Source organism: Momordica charantia (assembly GCF_013281855.1).
Source record: "Momordica charantia cultivar OHB3-1 chromosome 8 unlocalized genomic scaffold, Mcharantia_2.0 BLBB01000008.1, whole genome shotgun sequence".
Taxonomy (NCBI): Eukaryota; Viridiplantae; Streptophyta; class Magnoliopsida; order Cucurbitales; family Cucurbitaceae; genus Momordica; species Momordica charantia.
The window spans coordinates 6,811,784-6,832,032 of record NW_028275166.1 but is presented as its reverse complement, the minus strand read 5'-3'; the positions used below and the strand labels follow the sequence as shown (position 1 = coordinate 6,832,032).

At 36.5% G+C, this 20,249-nt stretch overlaps 1 protein-coding gene across 2 annotated transcripts; it reads right to left on the bottom strand.

The window, feature by feature from the left end:
- Positions 1-18: 18 nt before the first annotated feature.
- On the bottom strand, positions 19-19,694 carry NOXY38 (tetratricopeptide repeat (TPR)-containing protein). 2 transcript variants are annotated; one of them, XM_022297025.2, is made up of 29 exons: positions 19,495-19,694; positions 18,335-18,557; positions 17,626-17,687; positions 13,689-13,878; positions 13,474-13,617; positions 13,198-13,354; positions 12,894-13,087; positions 12,688-12,789; positions 12,175-12,310; positions 11,851-11,979; positions 11,073-11,469; positions 10,186-10,290; positions 9,833-9,951; positions 9,557-9,665; positions 9,342-9,464; positions 7,984-8,097; positions 7,730-7,900; positions 7,538-7,624; positions 6,612-6,743; positions 6,172-6,330; positions 5,329-5,397; positions 2,831-2,989; positions 2,395-2,451; positions 2,264-2,304; positions 1,978-2,097; positions 1,446-1,755; positions 1,265-1,372; positions 1,098-1,169; positions 19-873 (listed from the first exon to the last, which is right to left on the bottom strand). In XM_022297025.2, exons 2-29 carry the CDS (start codon positions 18,546-18,548, stop codon positions 406-408), a joined length of 4,248 nt encoding a protein of 1,415 aa, XP_022152717.1. In that variant the 5' UTR covers positions 18,549-18,557; positions 19,495-19,694; the 3' UTR covers positions 19-405. The 2 variants fall into 2 exon arrangements, with proteins under 2 accessions (XP_022152717.1, XP_022152716.1); XM_022297024.2 differs by having other exon boundaries at positions 19,500-19,694.
- Positions 19,695-20,249: the final 555 nt, after the last annotated feature.

Sequence of the window (20,249 nt, the reverse complement as noted above, 5' to 3'; positions counted from 1 at the left end):
CAACTTGCAAGTTGAAGCTTGAAAAATGAAGGTAACGTGTAAATTGATGAGGAGGATGAAGATCACATAACATTACTTACGGCACAAATGAACCAGATGCTACATTAACATGATTTCTGAGTTTTGATTTGAACAAAGAACAAAAAAGTTTAAAATGTGCTCAAAATCCCTCTTGAACGACTCTAATTATTGGGAAAGGATAAAAGAAAAAAATTGGAATACCTATAAAAACTTCACTGGCACATCTAAACAAATAATTTTAGCAGCCAATTGCTAACACTAAGCTGAACTCTTTACTCAAATGGACTCATAAGGGTTGATTATTAGCCAATTAGGAAGTTACCTCCCTCCCTGTCACAAATAAATTGTATATCCTCTGGCCAATTTAACAAAAAATTTCAACACTTAAGCTGCAGCTTTCGATTTCGGTCTTTGTTTCTTGGCATCCAAAGACACTAAGCTTGAGCCTAATCCAACAGGTGCCTGATCTTGCACCGAAGGCAACTGATCTCGTTTTCCATCTACCTGGTCGTTAGAAGGGTTGGTGTTAGCTTCTTTTTTCTCACCATCTGTTTCGCTGCTATCCGCTGCATCTGGTGTCATCCCAGAATTGATGATATTAAGCAGCTGGGTAAGTGGTGGCATAGCTTGGACTGGGACACCGGGTTGACGTATCAAGAGGCCCCTAGCTGCAGCTTTCTTTCTGACCTCAGCAGCGGCTCGAGCAGCTCTCTCATCTACTCCCCTACCGCGGGGAAGAGTTTCACCCATTACAGCAGCATTAAGGGATTTGTTGATAGCACCACCTCCAGAACTGCCAGATCCACCAGCTATTGCAGCAGCTTGAAATGCTTGTATTAAGTCCGGATGAGACTGCATGATATTCAGAAATGAAACCTTTGAATATTTGTGCAGTAACTATTAAACAAGACAACGGTGCAAGGAAAAAAACTTCATACAAGAATGAAATGGTAAAAATATAATGAAACCCTATGAGTCAGAAAAAGGACAAAAAAGACTTGATTCTTTTCAAGAGGCTATTGATTTCTCTTGTAGATTTCATTCGTTAATATAATTGAGTCTCTTGAAAAGAATACCTTCAGAATATCGATAGCCTTCTGAGCGGAGGCAGCATTCAAAGTTTGGCCCTTCTGCTTCTGAGCATTCATCTGCCAAAATACAATCTATATCATCAGAAAAAGGACAAAACAGAATTTTTTTTGGGGTTAGCTTTAACCTTTATCCTTTCCATCTGTAAACTTACCTGTACCTCACGCATCTTAAATGTCTTCATCCAATTTTCTGAATCTCGCGTCCGAGAATCTTCTTCACCCAATTGTTTGACCAGAATATCATAGGTTTTCTTTTCATGCTGCCAGGAGATAAGAAATTTTGGTCATACATTCCAACGGATGTCAAACATTATTCAACGCGTCATGAATTACCTGGTGGGACAGTTTGAAGGCACCCATACAATTGAATGCAATAGCAAGAGCATGGTAGCAAACAGCGGTTTGAATATGTTCCTCGCCTAGAAGCCTCTCATTTTTCTTCAATGCTTCTTGCAAATAACGAAGAGCCGTATTCATCTTCCCAATATCCTGGTACATCATTGCAACATTTATGAAAGTTGCAGCAACATCAGGATGGTCAGGACCAGATGATAAACTCAGCAGCAGCAACGCTCGGGACATGTGTCGGAGAGCGAGTTCTGTTTGGTTAAGTCCATGGTAGAAAAGTGCCATATTCCCGTAACTACATAAGGGAACAAAATTTATATCAGATCAACATTAGTATTGAACTAAAATTTGCTACACATCATGTCTCATATATTTAGTTTTCATTTGTGTTCAACATTCATATAACAGGGAGCCTGGAACACCATAAGAATATCTCACTTAAACAAATTGATGACATATTCTATGCTTTGTGCATCACAGTCATCCTTCAGGTAAAAGAAAACACGGAAAATTTCACCTGTGAGCTGTATCAGGATGATCCAATCCCAAACAACGTTCATTTATAATTAGTTCCTTGTGCTGTTGGACTATGGCTCCAGCCATATCTCCTGCATGATACAAAACCATAGCAAGGTACCTAGAAGTTTAAAAAGGAAAATATTAGCTTCCCTAGGCATAATTTTGTGCATGTCAATGAAAACTAACACGCATGCTAGAGCCAAATACTTGTGCCCCTATAATAAGCAGCATAATCATTAAATCTAGAGACAAAATTTGCATGCTGGTATAGTCCTGATGTCTACCGGCAACAATTGGCAACCTCCCGATGCATTGGACCAGTAACCTGAAATAAAGAAGTTTTTTTTTTATTGATGAGATTATGCTCTAACAGAATTTTCTCAGCAAGCGATACCAAAGAATAGACTATCGTTACCTGCTGAAGTATCGAGACCGCTTCTGAAAATAATGCATAGGCTTCACTAAGCATCCCCTGAAGAAAAAGATAATCAGATAAAACCTGATTCAGGTCATTTTGCAATCACAAACATTCAAACATATTTCGTGTTTATTTATTCCAAGTTTATCAATATGCATTGCAGTACATGACAATTCAACTCCCTGAAAGTTTCAAGAGTTACCATAAGTTAAGTAAATGTTGAAATTAAAATTTCATTTTCCAAAGTAATTGAACTATCGTGGAAACTTTGAATAATGATTACTTTCTCAATTCAATTCTGTTCAACTTTAATTTAGCTTCAGTTGTACGTCTACATAGTGATCTTTCAAGCTCAAACAGTTAAAAATTTTGGTAATGATGAACTCAAGCAAACCAATGTAGTTCATTTAAAATTGACAACATAATAGCTGACCTCTGCCAACTTCAGCTTTCCTGTTTCGACAAGATCCTTGGCTTCTGAACATACAGGAACTGAATGCTTAACAACAGGTTGGAGATTCAAGATATCTGATGTCTGGAAAGGCGTGGACGAATTTAAATCAAATTTCCTAGCAGCAATTGTGATTCCAACCTGTCAAGAAACCATTCTATGGTTGAGCAAATCACTGATTCAATATAAAGCTCAGAAGTTCGTAAAATGAAATCTGAAACATTAATAATCATGATAATAATTTTAAACGTACTTCTAACGTAGTATAGAGATTTTTGGTGCTGTACAATCTCTGGCTTTTATGCAATAAGATGAATTGTACTTTAAACTTTATATTAATATCAATTAGTCTATTTTCACCAACAGCAGACAACTCTTCCTAGATTCATCTTGGGACATGAAGGTCTCCAAATGGACCCAAACAAAATTTTAATAACCGCAGTTCAGTATTGGTCAACTGGAGAGAAGTATGAAGGAAATATAAAGCTTTCATTGACTCGCTTCATTCTATAAATTATCTATTAAGGGATTCAGCTCCATTGCAACACCCCTAGCTGCCTGTATTTAAATTTATTTCAAAAAGAAACCCTGCGGAATGACGAGGGAGCTGAATCACCAGACCCTTTGGAAAGGAGAGAAAAAATGCCAGCCCAACCTTTCTTTACCCTTCAGGAAGATAAGGAAGGTTCTTCTACCCTTCTAAACTTCCATCGCCACTATGCAACAATTTCCCCTGGGGTTGGATACAGCTTGAAACCAAATTAACAAGTTAGGACATCTTCTACTCCTAAGGAATGACTCTGGTTTCAAGCACGCTCCCACCACCTCTAAATAATCTCTTAATCAAGCAACTAACCTCAGGTGCACCTTCAGCTTCAACTTCTTTCGTCTGCAACTTTCTTCAATTTCTACCTTTTAACCAGACTCGTAGATTGAAAAGAGATCGTTTTGCGTTCAACCGTTAGAAGAGGGGCTCTCCTCTTTCAACTCTCATGAGAGAGAGAGGAGAGAGAAAATTTTATATCATAAACTAATAATTTGATATTAATTCTTCTTTCAGTTGGAACCGACAATTTTGGTTGGTTCGCTTTTGGGAACAAGATTGGAAGCAATCGTAGCCCTTGGTTTACAATTCAAAAACAGTGGCGCCTAGTGGGGAAACATTCTATCTTCAAAGTTAGAAATGGTGAGCGTATCCTTTTTTGGCACCATCGATGGTTGGGGGACTCAATACTAAAAGAACGGTTTCCTGTTTTATTTCGAATTTCTTCTGTCCCTTTTATCTCAGTTCGTGAGGCTTGGGATTCATGCTCTTCTTCTTGGAGAATTGAAACAAGAAGAAATCTTAAAGATGAAGAATTTGATGATTATTTAATACTCTTATCAAGTTTAAATTCAATTATCTTGCAAGAGGAGGAAGATCAGTTAACGTGGAGTTTGGAACCTTCGGGGTTTTTTTCGGTTGCTTCTTTATGCAAGCCTAGAAAGGCTTCTTTCTTGATGACCAATGATCAATGCTATAGGCTATGGCGGAGGGGTTGCCCAAAAACGGTTAATATCCTTTCTTGGATTCTTATTAATGGAAAAGTCAACACAGCAGAAGTTCTTCAAAAAAAAATCACCACCTATGCATTTGCAACCATCCATTTGTGTGCTGTGCATGCAGATTATGAGTTTCAGGTGCACACTTTCTTTTCTTGTCCATATGCAGCAGATTGTTGGCTCTCCTTGCTCCATATGTTCAAAATCTCTTGGATAATGGATGCGGATGTTTCAAAGATTGTTACCCAGCTGATGTTCGGTCATTTTTTACCTCCTAAAGTAAACCTTCTTTGGGTAAATGGTGTCAAAGCTATCATCTCGGAGATTTGGTTTGAGAGAAACCAAAGGATTTTTGAGGAAAGAAGAAGACCTTCGGTGGAGTGCTTCAGCTTGGCTAAGTTTAAAGCGTCTTAATGGTGTGCTCTATCCAATCTTTTTGCTAATTATTCTCCAAACATGATATATGTTAATTGGGAGCTTTCATTTTCCCTAGTTAGACATACACAGGATGATACTCTGTCTTTTTATTTTTGCTATTCTAGATTGTATCTTTTTTATTTTATGTTTTTTCACTCCCTTGGGAGTTTGTATCTTTGAACATTTTATGTTCCTTTTCATCTATCAATGAAAAGTTCGTTTCTTGTTCAACAAAAATTCTTCTTTCAGTTGGTGTATGACATTGAAGTGTCTTTAAAGCTATGGCTGCATATAGAAGTTAAATGTGTTAACAGCTAAAAGTTCCACCAGAACTTGAGGGGGATAAGGTCAGTTAGCGTACAAGTTGAACATCCCACTATTTAACCTACACAACACACCAATTAGGACAGTTCTGCAAGGATTCCATCATCGTATTTTTTCCATAAGTATGCACAACCCAAGCATTGCAACCAAATTAAAAAAGATGTACTTTGTAAATAAATAATTGAATGGATAAATACCTTATGGCAAAGGTTCCGCACAACAGAAACTTTCTTGACACGCGACCGTGCATCATCCGGCAAGTCAAACTGCATTGAATGCATACAAGACATTACATAAATGCCTATTTTATTTTAAAAATCATTATTAAAAGTAAGACATGCTTATAAACCATAGTAAGACATGCTTATAAACCGTAGTTTAAAATTTTAACAAGTTTGGAAGAGACAGAATTTTCATTTAAAACAATGTAAAAATAAAATTATTGGAATGGCAAGCCACCTGTTTGTTTCACTAATTGCAGGTAAGAGGCTAAGAGGGCCCAATAAAAAGGGTAGTCTATTCGTGTAAATTAATGATTGAGAGAAAAATGGACTGGACGGAGTCAGTAGTAATTAGAAGTTGAAACATGGACAGGATGTCAGGTAGATTTGAAGCCAGTAGGACTAACAACTCTAGCTTTGCTCTTGGAGAGAGTCAGGCCTCTCAAAAGTCCAGTAGTTTATATACCGGTCCACTTTTATTCAATACAAGTATCAGATTTCTTTTTCTAGCTCTGTCATGCCAGAGCATAAAACAGCAAAAGTTAAAGAAATTATATATATGTTGCTCTCAAGTATCAACAATAAAAAAAAGGCGTCCTTTTTAATTCCCTTTGAAATCAAAACCCTACATCAAGGACAAACTGGAAGTAATATTTTGCATATAAGACTACCAAAAGACATGGAGAACCTTACAGTTTAGATAGAAAGGGGGAACAATCCATACAACGCTGGAGTAAAAAACATATCCTTATTACAATTGCTTAGTATATGATATGGAAAGAAATCTGAACCTCACTAAGAAGCCATCATGAAGATCACCTGATATTTGAGCTTTGCAAAAGCTTGAATGTCAGACCAAAGAGAATCTGAGCTAACACTCATATATGAGGATTGACTCTTTTTTGCATGTGTTCTGCCTTTCCACCTTGCTTGTCCCCTTGAACTTTTTCCTGAAGAATGATGGTGGGCCACTTGGTCCTGTAATATGGACGTACAACATGATAAGCCAACTTAAGCTACTTTAGCAGTAGCCGTAGTAGAGTGCAGAGAGGGTTCTTTAGCAGTAGTCGTACAACATGATAACAGCCATCTTTCCAAGATATGTATATACTAATAGCTTCATGCATTAACAGCTAAACCTATGGTGTCAAATAAAACTTGAAGTCTTAGCTAGAATAATATTTAATACTAGCTCAAAGAATGTGCATAATGAACAGAGATATAGTCCATCTAGACACTATCATCTGCATTCAACAAACCTTCTTAGGGGTTCTGGACTGCATATTACTGGCAGCTTTTGTAGCAAGCACTTGACAACTTCCAAAGAAACAATTGAAGAAATGTGAAAGTGCCATCCCCAGGTCATGATCTTCGGTATCTCTCAAAATATCCTGTACCACGAGTATAACTAGTGTGAAAAACTACCAAACCAGTGAATGAAATACGTTCTTAAGTAAAATAAGAAAGGAAAATGTATTTGTTTCTATCAGGCAACCTCACATTCTCTAGCATTCAAGCATCATGAAAATGAAAATTTTAATCATCTTTGTTCGCTACTTGAGAGTACAGTTCACTCACTTTTCCTATGAATATATTACTGTCACTCACTTTGAACATGATTCATTATTGTTTGCTCGAAAGAGGATACTAAATCATTATTGGTCATTTAATGACAAAAGCATGAGTGAAAAAACTTTTACACCATAATCAATATTATCACTCACTTTCCTATAGTATAGCATGAACAAATCACTCAGTTAGGATGCAGAATGCCACTATGAAGATATTGAGCCGTGCAGAAGAACAACCGCATAGATTTCATAAAGGGAAGATGGCCAGAGAACAATTTCACTTTTATTTGGAATGAGGAAAGGCTAACCAGAAACGTTCTCATCTGTGTTTATCGTTATCATGCAATAAATTCAGAAAAGATTAGTTACAGCATTGAGTATCACAAACATTGTCTTAAAAGCCACAAACAGCCAGACTGAACAACCTACGTATCAAGGATCGGGAGTCCATAAAATTTTACATATCAGAATTGCCTTGAGAAATTGCTTAACGCACTGTTGTAGCATGTCTCATTTTCTCAGTTCAAAAAACTATTAAATGTTCCAATAAGGTGCCCTAGGAAATTACAACATATCGATACTAAGAAAAGGGGCAATAAGTTAAGATTTAGCACCTTGAGAACATGCTTTGCAGATCTAACAGCAATCTCATTAGAACAAAGGTCCCACAAATGGGGTAAATGTCTAGTGCCCTCAGCAACCTGTTGAAAAGTTCCAAAGATTGTTAGAAATCTATCTTCATGGACATATCACCAATACAAGGTCATCAAACTGAGCAGTTAAATTGTATGGCTATAGATGCTCACTTTTCCAATATATCGAACATTAATTCCATGAGCATGGAGTGCCTCAGTCAATGTCTGACCATCCATGGGTGAAACTTCCAGTGTGCAGAGATCTTGAATAAATTTTGGAAGCACAACATTCTTGAGGAACATACTGGCTCCCTTCACATTATCCTCGTCTGCTTCAATCTCCTGGTGAATGCAATATTAAGAGAACTGAGAACATGGGCCTTTATATAGCTGCCAAGAAAAAGTTATGCAAGTTCAGGTCTTACCTCTTGACTCCCAGCCAACTTAAACTCGGTTGAGATGTTAGGATTAAAAAAGATTTCATTTTGTGATTGTGAGCTTTCTTTGAGATCCTCGGTCTTCTCGTCCTTACTTGTATCCTAAAAGCAACATGATTCAGATTTCTCAATATTTACCGAGAGCCAATAACTTGGATTCATACATTAATACGATGAAAGATCCCATGAAAGAAAAATCTGACATTTACATAATATCAAATATGAAGAATGAACTGATTTGCAAGTCCAGCACACAAATCCAAGAAGGAATACAGATAAATACAACGATTGGGAAAATTAATCAAATGATCATATGCATCGCAGGAGGCCCATTGCTGCATGTATCTGCTGATTGTAGCTTCTTTGTAAGGACTTGTAATTTCTTCATTATTTATCTTTGCATTGAGATCTTATTCATAAAATTCTTATTTTTCAACTCCAGAATATTTGATATGCACGAGGGATGGTCGATGGGATGGAAAACCTAGCAGCAAGCCAAACCAAGTGAAAATCAAAGCATGAACCGGAAGGCTCATTTGAACACCTAAGAGTAGACTTGCTTAATCAATAGATTGAGTTTTTAAATTAATTTTTTTTCAAAACCTTCAATTAACCTTTGAAAATCAATTTTTTTTATATCTACTTTAATAAGAAAAGAAGAATTGAAGTAAAATCAACAAAATTTATCGTTTATGCCCATTAATTATAGGTAGTTTTCAATATTACCCACTGATATTGGGTTATTTTAAATTTACACAATATCAAAACCTTTTTATACCCCAGTTCTTTTTTTTCTGACCAAAAGGCTTTTTTGTAATCTCCTTGTTGATGCTTTCCTCTTCTTTTTTCTTTTTTCTTCTTGTCAATTTCATATTTTCAATGTAATAGTTTCTTAGACACTAATACCGCTTTTGTATAGTTCGCTCCATCAATGAAATATGTGTTCCTCTCAAAAAAAAAAATTAAAAAGTTTCCTAGACACATATAGTAAACCATGTAGATATACACGTAACCGGATTTTGATCATTGAAACATGATTTAACTATCCTAATAAGAAAAATATGAAGCACATCAACCACTAAAGCATTATTCCACCATGAGTTCTTCACAACAGCACATAGTATGTTACAAGTATGTTACAACTTATTTGTAACACTAATTCTTAATGATAGTTCAGCCGATTTTTTTTTTTTTTTAATTTGGAAAGAAAAACAAGAAAAGAGTGGGAAATAAGGCATTCCTACACTTCTACTTTGTCAAACTCCAACCCACAGATCTTGTAAGGGAAAACTTTGTTAAGTTTAAGACAACGGTACTGTAAATAACCAACGAGAAGTAATACATACATTTCCATCACTAGCAACAGCTGATACTTCCTCTTGTTTTTCAGCACCAGACACTTGAGGAGAATCAACAACGCTAGTTCCTTCAGGTTCAGCCTTGGATTTTAGCTGATCTACAGCTTGGGCCTTTTCACGAATCACAAGAAGAAAAACTTTATATACAAATAACATGAAAACATAAAGGCACATCATTTTTACATCAGTTAATTATAACTTACCTGACAAAAAGCAGTAATGAGCTCTGGTCTTAGAATACAAAATCGAGATCCTGGCCCAGTATAGTTTGCATCACGGGGAGTTACTCTCATTAAGTCAAGAAGATAATGCCTGAAAGAATAGATGGAAGAAAACTAAATCAGAAATTAAAAAAGTTCAAAAGAGTTTACTGTCTCAAACAATACAATAGCTTGACATATATTAAAGTAGCAGAAAACAAAAAGACAGGAAAGTTAAAGGTACAGCTAATAAACAATACTTCCAGACAAAGTAATCACCTGTCGTCACTACCTACAATGCCCTTGCATTCCACTGGTGCAGCTAATTTGAAAACATTCCCAGATCCATCAAGGACTGAGTGTTCCTTTAAATGCAGGCGTTTGGCAGCTTCCAGCACCTAGGTACAACACCATTGCTTGGAACTTTTAGTAAGGTGATGTAATTAATATAAAGAAACCTAGAAGATCAACGAATATTAAGAAGTAACTCCAATGGAAGTAATGTCCGTATATATAGTTTAGTGAAAGAGTGAAATCTTTCCTAAAGTAGACAATCAAAGATGATGTAATTTTAATGCAGAATCATAATTGAAATGATATGAGTACAAACCAAACCATGTCTGCTCCCTCACCTTGGCATGGAAGTCTTCATTCCAGTTGATTTTCTTACCATTGTCAACAGAACCGTACAGAAGAGAATCAGATTTGTCCCCTTGAAGAATGCCAGGTAGAACACTCTGCAGCAGAAAAGAGGATTGTAGTTAATCAGAAACAATGCTGAAACAAGCAAAGCATTAAAAATCAGCAAACTATTACGATGTTGTAAAATAAACTGCAAAAATAAAGCAGACTGTAATACCATTGTCCCCAAACTCAATTGACCACTTATGTAATAGGCATGCTTAGCTAACAACCCATTTCACTTGTGCAAGGAGAAATGTCGGGAAGTTAGAAAAAGATATTTATGTTAGCAAGCAAAAGATAAGCCAGAGTGGGGAAGAGAAGTTGGAGTAAAAATTTAGAGAGAAAGTTATAGAGAGAGAAATTTTAAATAAAGAAAAACTTGATAGAGAGAGGTAAGTTAAAGAGATACGAGAGAGAGAGAGAGAGGGGGCAGGGGGAGGGTTACAATAAGATATATTCAATGCCGAGAAGAAAAGGTGATATTATAAAAAAACAGAAACTTATTTTTAAAAACTTGCTTTTATGGCTTTTAGAGTTCAATTAAAAAACTGAATGGTTATCGATGAAAACCAAAACCAAAAATCAAAATAGTTATTAAACAACACTTAATTTACCCCGAAGGTTACCTTAAAAAGTATTTAGAATTATCCCAAATAGGCAAATAAACCCATAACACCCACCATCAGAATGGGAACAAAGGAACACGTATTATGATCCCCAATTCTCATCATAAACATATAAAAATAGTAGTCCTCTCCATTCTATTCCTGAATCAAAAATATATATATATATATAGAAAAGGAGAAATTAACGTTAGTAAAGCATAAGTACATACCTGAGCGACCACCCTATGGCCCCTGTAATCAATGATTGCCATAGCAAGATTGTAAAGCCCAGGAACATCTGCTTCCTGATATGCTTTGGTACCTTTCAAATCGTTATTTGCAGAAGCATATGTAGCTTGCTCACTCTCAGCCAACTGTGTCTCAGTTGAACCATCAGATGAAGATTCATTTATACCATTAACTTCCGAGGTACTAGATGAATTACATCTTTCACCATTAGAAAGTCCAATTTCAACATGCAATGAACTGTCAATAGCCCTCTCAGATGGAAAATGTAAAGAGCTTGTGGCCTGGACCTTTGAATTAACCTCAGAAACAGACCTCTTGGATAGGTGTTCAAGGTCCGCATCCACAGCAAAACTAAAGAAGATATTGTTGTGTACATACCTAAAATTCAATGAAGGTATAGCACGATATTAATTGAATGATTAATGAATTGACAACAAATCAAATGATTGGATATATATAAATTGAACGCCAGATTCAATGAAGCCAACCAATCATGACATATGCACACAATACATGTATATGCAATATATTTATTAACTTTTAACTTCAACGAAGTGTAATTTGCAGAAAGGATAAAGTACGCAACAGGAAGCAGTTATTTTACATGATGATATGGGAATTAAAGTTGAGCTTCCTGCACTGGGAGAGCATTTTGATCATTATAGGGAAGAGTAACAAAAATTGATATCTCCTAATAAACGATAAAATAAATATTTGCATATGTGCCACATCTATACAAGGAAATTTCTTTTAACTAACATGTGAAAGCATTCTGGATCGGTTGGATTTATTGGAGGTATGCATCTGCTGATGACTCCAATCGCACCACTAATAGCTGCATCAACAAAGTCTGAAGTTACTTTGTAGAGAGCCCTATCACGCAAAATCCTGCATTGTACAGCCTTTGTGAAGAATAGATAACAGAAACAAATTGTCAAGAGAAAGCAAGAGGTTTTTTTTTTTTAATGAGAAAAACATATTTCATTGATAAAGATGAAATATACAAAAGGGGAAAGGGCCCTGGGGAGAAAGCAAGAGGTACTGCCGCATAGGGCAGGCCTATTAGCAAAGAGGTAATTATACCTTTCCTGCGGGGTTATATGAGGAAACTCCCTACAAGACTGCAACTCTTCATTCCAATCCCGTTGCATGCCAATTAACTCACTACCAAACGAGAGGGTCAGTGCATCTTCTGCCCTGGCTGCATCACGCTTATGATCTACAAAAACAAAACTCAAACAGAATTAATTATATTAAATAAATGAAACAGAGATCTAGAAGCGAAGAAACCCACTTCGAAAAGAAATAACCCCAATTTGTAGAAAGTACAGTTTATTTTTCTACATAAATCTGCTATAGAGGTTTCAAAACAATCTTTATACAGCTCATCGATCATGTAACCACTACAACAAATGCACTACTTACAAGAACCAAAGTAGAAGGTTCTGGATATATAATAGCCACAACATGCAAAATTTGTAACAGTAAAGAAATACCCCCGTACTTAACTTCGGAACAGGAGAGAATAATCTGCTATATCACGCTTGAAGGTCCTAAAATACAGGAAGGGCTGGTTCAAGGGAAGAAGCAACTCACCAGGCACTGGATAGGCTCCGAGCCACGAATTTGGGGGCAGCAAAGATTGAACATTCTCAAAAGGATGTGCAGAGGCCCTCTGTTCCAGAACTTCACGGAAAGCTTTAGACAATAGAAGAAAATGTGAGATCTTAAATATCAATCAGAACGGAAAGGTTTTCATCAATTGGATGGTTCCAGTGAGTAGTGACCAAGTGTTGCTCTACCTTTTTTGAACTTAGAGCTGATCTTTTGCAACAGCCCAACCAGAGTACTAGCTTCATAAGTAGTTTTATATGGCTTTGGGTCAAGAACATTTCCTGTGCTTGAGTTGACATAAAAAATTTTGGCAGTTCCGGTTATACAGAACTTGTTACCCTCCAATGTAATCACGTCCAAGTATATCAAATCTCCAGTGAGCCTGGAAGTAACAAAGATGTTTTGTTCATGAGCACCCAATGGACCAACAAAGACAACAATCTTCATGATGCATTCAATATGAGCATACAGAAAGAGATTCTTCAAGTTTACCTTCTATAGCTTGGAGGAGGATTGAAGGATGAAAACACAATGCTCTCGACGCATCTTATCTCTTTCGAGGATGATGATAGAAAACTGCCAAGAGAACCAGAAACATCTTCCATGAAACCAAGACTGTCGAGCTCTGGGATCTCTGTCTTCACAGTATCTGAATCAAAGTAAAATCCAAAAGCCTTCTTACAGTTAAATCTCCCTAATTATAAAACATATCTAAAATACATAACACGCCAATGAAGGAAACAAACTTAGGAAGCTGAACATCCAAACCTCCTGTAGTTGCTGCTGCATTCTTTTGAGCCAGTTCATACTGTAATGCAAGAGATGTTGACAATGAGGCATGAAGGGAGGAAAGAGAAAGCATGTCTCTGGTACGATGAATATGGGCCCTTATCGATCTATCATCATATAATGCTGTGAAAACAAATACTTGAGAGACCAGAAACAGATCATTTATCACTTGAATAAAATAGAAATTCTCATACCAGGTACCATCTCCAATGAACAACCACCAATTGTAATATCAGCTACTTCTGATATTTCATTATAATCTTCTAGTTGGTGAGTGGAACCATCCTTCGTGTGCAACAATAGGTCATAACATGTGAAATAGCATGTCTCAGGAGCATCAAGAAGGAACTGTCTAATGTCCATAACAGAATCTCCTGGATTGAGCTGCAAATTGATAGAACAAGAAGTATGATGCATTTCATTATGCAATAAGTAGCTGAGATGACAAGTTAAATTGCATTGAATGTGTTAGACCACTGAATTGCAAGCAAGGAAGAAAATTTCATTACAGGCAATTTGTTGGTGTAAAATTTCACATATATGATATATGTTTGAACACAATTACAACGTCAACAAAAACTCTTGATCTTAGTTTTATTCAACCCTCTCTTAAGTTGCATGCAATAATAAAATAGGGATGTTCATCAGTCGGTCAAAGTCGGTTTTCAACTCAAAATAACGCTTTTTTTTTTATAAGAAACAGAAACAATATATTCATGTCAGACAAAAGAAACAGCCTGGTCAAGAGAACACTCCCTTACGAGCTATACAATCACCACTTTCCAATCTTGTAAAATCATTTGTAGAATGTAATTATAAAAAAAAAAACTTCTTGTGAATAGTAGCCCACCAAGAAGCCAACATGATGAATATTCACACAAAAAAGATCCACCGAGGACTTTCTATCTTCAAAAATTATGCTATTTCTCTCTTTCCAAAGGCTCTCACTGCACAATTCCATAGAACGAAAGCTTTACCCTCGAGGACACCACCCTCAAAACTCTGAAATAAACTCATCTATCTTCTTAGGGAGACAAAGGCTGAAATCCAAGCATGAAGCTATGTGAGACCAAGCCTTGTGAGCTACCGGATGGTGAAGAAAAAGATGGTCCACCATTTCTGCATTCTTTAAGCACATACTACAAACTGAGGGAGAGAGACCAATGAGGGAGCTTTTTTTGAAGCTTCGCTACCGTATTGATCCCTCTATAGAATAAAGACCATAGGAACACCTTCACCTTTTTAGGAACTCGGAAGTTCCAAATCTGATTTGAAGTAGAGGACTGTACTCTAGGAGAAGGGGTCGTTAGCACCATGAAGGCTGTTTTTGCAGAAAACACACCATTTCTGTCGGCCTTCCACCACAATTCGTCTCGGCCCTACCCTAACACCACTCCATCAAGCTTCCCCGTAAAGGAGGACCATCTGTCTAATTCTCTATCAAAAAGATGTCTTCACAAGCCCAAATCCCCTCTGGCCTCCAACAATCTGCAATCGATTTTCCTTTCATAGAGGAAAGATCATAAAACTCGGGGAAGGAAATAGAGAGTGGGGAAGAGTCCACCCAAGTATCTTCCCAAGATCTAACTCAAACTGACGCTAACCACCAACAAGTCATTTTGGGTCGATCAAAGCTCGTTGGTTTTTGAAGGTTCTATATCAACAATCAACCAACTACATCAATGATCAAAGCAGTGAGGAGAAGCCTAAAAATATCTAGCGACTGAAGCTTCCATCAAGAAATCATAGAAAAACAATTAAAATGGAGAGGTCTATTACAAGAACCTAGCAACCTGTAAGGTGGGGGAAAGAAGCACTATCAGCTTTTGGCAAGAGAAATGGCTAGCACAGGGAACATTAGCCTCACTCTTCCCGAATCTATACACTATAGCTACAGAAAAGGATGCCACCATTGGCGATCATTGGTCCAGGACAACCTCCTCATGGAGTAATACTTTCAAGCGGCCACTAAAGGAGGAAGAAATTGATGAGTGGATGAGACTGGTCTCGCTTATTGACCCGATTGTCCCCTCACCCAACGAAGATCAATGGAGATGGCCCCACAAACCATCGGGCTAATACACCACCAGATCAAACTTCAAACTACTCTGCTCACACACTGTCAATGACCAACAGGAATCCACCCTCTACTCTAACATTTGGCATGATAAATACCCCAAGAAAATTAAATTTTTCTGCTGGGAACTCACTCATGGGGCCTTAAACACTCATGATAGAATACAGAGAAAGAACCCCAATTGTAACTGTCTCCAAATTGCTGCATACTATGCTTTAGAAGCTCGGAAACACAAAGCCATCTATTTATTCATTGCCCATTTGCCACTCGATTTTGGAACTGCTCGCTCTCAAGTTTCGGATGGACAACAACTCTCCACACACAACCAGCTACACTACATGATTGTTTTTTGGTGGGGCACCCCTTCAACAGAGGAAAAGCTATACTTTGGACACAACTGATTCAAGCCTTCCTTTGGTCTTTATGGTTAGAAAGGAATCATCGGGTCTTCAACAACAAGGCACTCTCCTTTGAAAACTTTTTTGATAGGGTCATTGTACTTGCTATGGGGTGGTGCAAATGTTTTTATCCGCCTTTCAATAGTTACTCTTTAAATGAGCTTATTACAAGCTGGGAAGCCTTCTTATAATTGCCCTTGTGGCCTTTTGTATATTTCATACTATCAATGAAATATTGTTTCATACCAAAAAAAATGGAGAGGTCTATTATTCTTCTAGTAAATCTCTATTTAATTACCTATAGTCACCTTGCTGACCTGTTGATCTCGTAACCATGTTATTTTGTGTCTAGGGGAAAAGATCCCTAGAAAGTCAAGTTCTTTTTCTGACAGTATGCTTCCGCTTCAATAAGTTTGATGCTCTGAATAATATTCAATGGACGAACCTTTCCCAGCTATATCGCTTGTTAGTGTGTCCTTGCTCCTTAGTCAAAGATATGGAGAAATTCTAAGCACCTCTCATTTAATTGTCAAAACCCATTTATACCATTGGCAAGTGTATTGAATTTTCAACTTTGGTAGGTGCAAGCCTTTTTCTAAGATACTTGTGCGGAACTTTTTGCTTCTTATTCTATCGTCAGAAAAGCTTAAGATTTTGTACATTAATGTGATTCTAGTTATTTGTTAGGGATTATCAGTAAAAAAGGACTTCGAAAATTGTTTATTCCAAGTATAGAATACCCAAAGTCTTATTATTTTTTTTTTTGTAGGAAACTTCAGAGATGTACTAAAAAACCAAAAAAAAAAAAAGCAGCCAAAATGAAATTATCTAGCTGAGGATTTTTTTTAACTATTTTCTTTTTCTAATTAATGCCACTAGAGATCCTTGATGTTATATCATGTGGCTTTCGGAGGGAGGGAGCATTTCCTATATTCCTCTTTTTCCCCTTAAACTTGTTTTATTTTTCCTTTTGGTTTAATGAAATGTTTCTTATCCACACACCTACCCCCTTCCATTGAACCAAAGAAGGTATAGAAGTCCAGAGAGCTCTTTTACCATCAAGGAATGGCGCACGGGTCCTTTACACTATGGAGCCTCGCAGTGCTTAGAAACAGTTCTAACTTCTATTTTATGAAAACATAAATGAATACAGATATAGATATTCTTTTCCTAAGATGTTGTATCCCCCTCTTGGGGATGGGGGCAAAATTCTTTGGCAAGCGTATTTTTTTGTCATCGGGGTATATGGATTGAGAGAAACAATAGAGATTTTAGAGGGTTAGAGAGGTCAAGGAAGGCTACCTGGGAGCTTATAAGATTTAATATATTCCTGCGGGCCTTTGTTACAAAAGAATTTTGTAATTATCAACTAGGTGTTATTCTTATTTATTGGAGCCCCTTTTTGAAGGTTTAGCTTCTTTTTTTTGGACTGGTGTTTTTGTATGTCCTTGTACATTCTTTCATTTACCTCAATGAAAGCTCAGCTTCTTATAAAAAAAATAGATATTCTAAAAAAATGTCATAAAGTTTCTCATATATTTTCTTCGTTAGTTGCAAGCAATGATTAGGACAGCTTTGGAATCAATTAGTTGCATCTAAATAACATGACTAATATGACAACCTATATTAACGTGTAACATGTTCAACTTGACTTACTTGTAACTCAAGCTTTTCGCCGCTTTGTGTTTTGACACATATGGGAAAAAGATGAAGTTCACCTGCAAGTCGATAGGTGGGGCAAAAAAGGGATGAGATACAACATTTAAGTTGGATCAAGTCCAATATTGTGTTCAAATTTAATAGGATGCCATCACTTCAGAAAGCATTGTGGTCGAGTTAAATATGATCATGCAAGTTCCATATTACCAAACATTTGAATATGTGATCAAAAGCTCAACCCTAGAGGACATTTAACAAAAAATTGAGAAGAAATAGAACTTTTCATGGGCTCGTTGCTTTTTTGTGCATAAGAGTTACAGTTTGAAAACCAAACGGTGAAAGATATTTTTCCCCCATGATATTGAAATCCAGAGCCACATTAAGCAGACGGGGGCCTAGCACTGGAGCATGCTTCTATATCTTCCTTGTTCTTTGGAAAGAAACCTGTTAGTTAAAAAGCAGGCTCCAAACTTTTTAAAGAAAAACTCCAAATATGAAATTCCAGTTTTTTTACAGAAATCTATATCACATTGGAAAGAGATAAACTTCTCACACACACTTTCTGCTCCCATTTCAACTTATTTCGATTTCATATGTTTAAAAAAAATCAGTAACTAAATTCTCAATTAGTGTCAATTCTACGTTCAAGTATCTAGAAGGTTCTCCATGATATAGCACTAATTGGGCTAATCATAAAAACAACTACCTTGCTTTGGTTGACTTTCTGGAGTAGCTGTTTGAGATTCTTTCATGTCTGCATTAATATCTGATGATTCCTCAACTGATTCAACTGGTTCTGCTTTAGACTCCAAAGCACCATTAACATCTTTCGAAGCATCAGAAGAAACTACAGATTCAGAAGAATTCGCTGTATGGTGTGCCCCTTTCCTATTCCTCCCTTTATTTGATTTTCCCGCCATTTATACTTCCTAGCAATCCAGAAATACTTTACATAATGAAGAGTGGAAGACATTCTAGAAGTTGGAAAACTATATATTGCAAAGTTCATGGAGTAGAATTACTCAAACAGCTCATCAAGTTGCATGTGAAAGAAACTATGACTACGCAATAATAAACAACAGAATCAAGGTGCATGGTTGCTCCGAAATTCCAATATTTCAATCAGAATTGAAGAGTTAACTACTCCATCTCTAGTCTTCCAGAAAAAGAAACTAATCTATTTCAGCCTTCAGTCTACTCTGATTTTATAAGAAACAAGAGTATTAATGAAGAATCAAAATTTATAAATGGAAAGAAGAGTAGGGGTCAACTCCTACCACAGGCTAATGATTTGATAGATACTTTTATTTAAACGAGAAGCTCTCTAATGAACCAAATAAGGGAATAATATAACAAAACTACATTAGAAAGCCAAAGAAGTGATTCCCATGAAGTACGCATCCATGTTCTCAGAATTCATTTAGCTGCCTCTATCCGTGCATTGTTGAAAATAATCTCCTATCTAACTTTCCAAAAAGCTAGCAACAGCACATCAACAAATAATTCTGGCTTTGTTTTGAGAAATGCTAGCTTAAAACCATTTATTGATAACTTCATTGGGAAATCATATTTAACGTCAAAATGAAACTCAAAAAAATAAAGCATAGCGCAGAGAGCAGGCGGGCAAACACCATAAACAAACAACGATTGAGTATATAAAGAACAAAGAAACATCCCATTTAGCTGCAACAGAAACGCAATCATATTCAAATGAACAAAACAAAACCCAGCTACAACTACAAGCCAATCAAACAAGCACGGAAACAGAAATTATGAAATATAGATTTTCAGGGTCTCGTTCCACTCGAAAATTTGAGCAGAAAAAAAAGCAAAATTAGGTGCTGCTCATGGTCTTCATAAATTTACCAAACCTTCAAAGCTGCGCCCTCGAAACTGTTGGAGTGAAGCAATCAGAAGGGGATGAAAAGAGAGAGAAAGAGAGTGCTTTAGAGAGAGAAACTCCTGCTGTGAGGTTTAAGGGAGGTGGCTGAGACGAGAGGCGGCGAAAATTCGCCCTTTCACAAAAGGAAAACAGGAGCGTGTAAATTGGCAGAGCCTTTGGGCCTTCCTTTAGGTTTGTTTCATTGTTATACCCATTTTTACACTCCTAATTACATCAATAATTTCTTCCAAATTTTTAAAATTTATATTTTAATATGTGTCCATTTTTATTTATTGATATGTTACTCTTGAAAAGTGATGGTTTTGATTTAGTCGTAGTAAAAATTGTGATTAATACAAAATTTTGTTACCTACCTATTTTATTTGAGTTCTCCACTATTTAAATATTTTATAGGTTTACATATTATTTTGATCTCCAATTTTGATTTATTTTGGCTCGTATATTTTCAAAACCATCATTTTAGTCTCTATATTTCAAAACGTTATGTTTAGAAAGGTTTAAATCTCTATATTTTTGCCTATTTTAATTTCTCTGTGGGACAGGACCCACCTAATCGTGGCTGAAAATCTCTGTTTAAATTTTCCACGAAATGGGAATGGAGACTTTATCATGACCCATCACCTAAATGAGTAAACTTCATTTAAATACGTGATTTGCTAAAGGATTTGATAGACTTTATTTTAATGTTAATTGAGGTTATTTCATACAAAGTATTTGA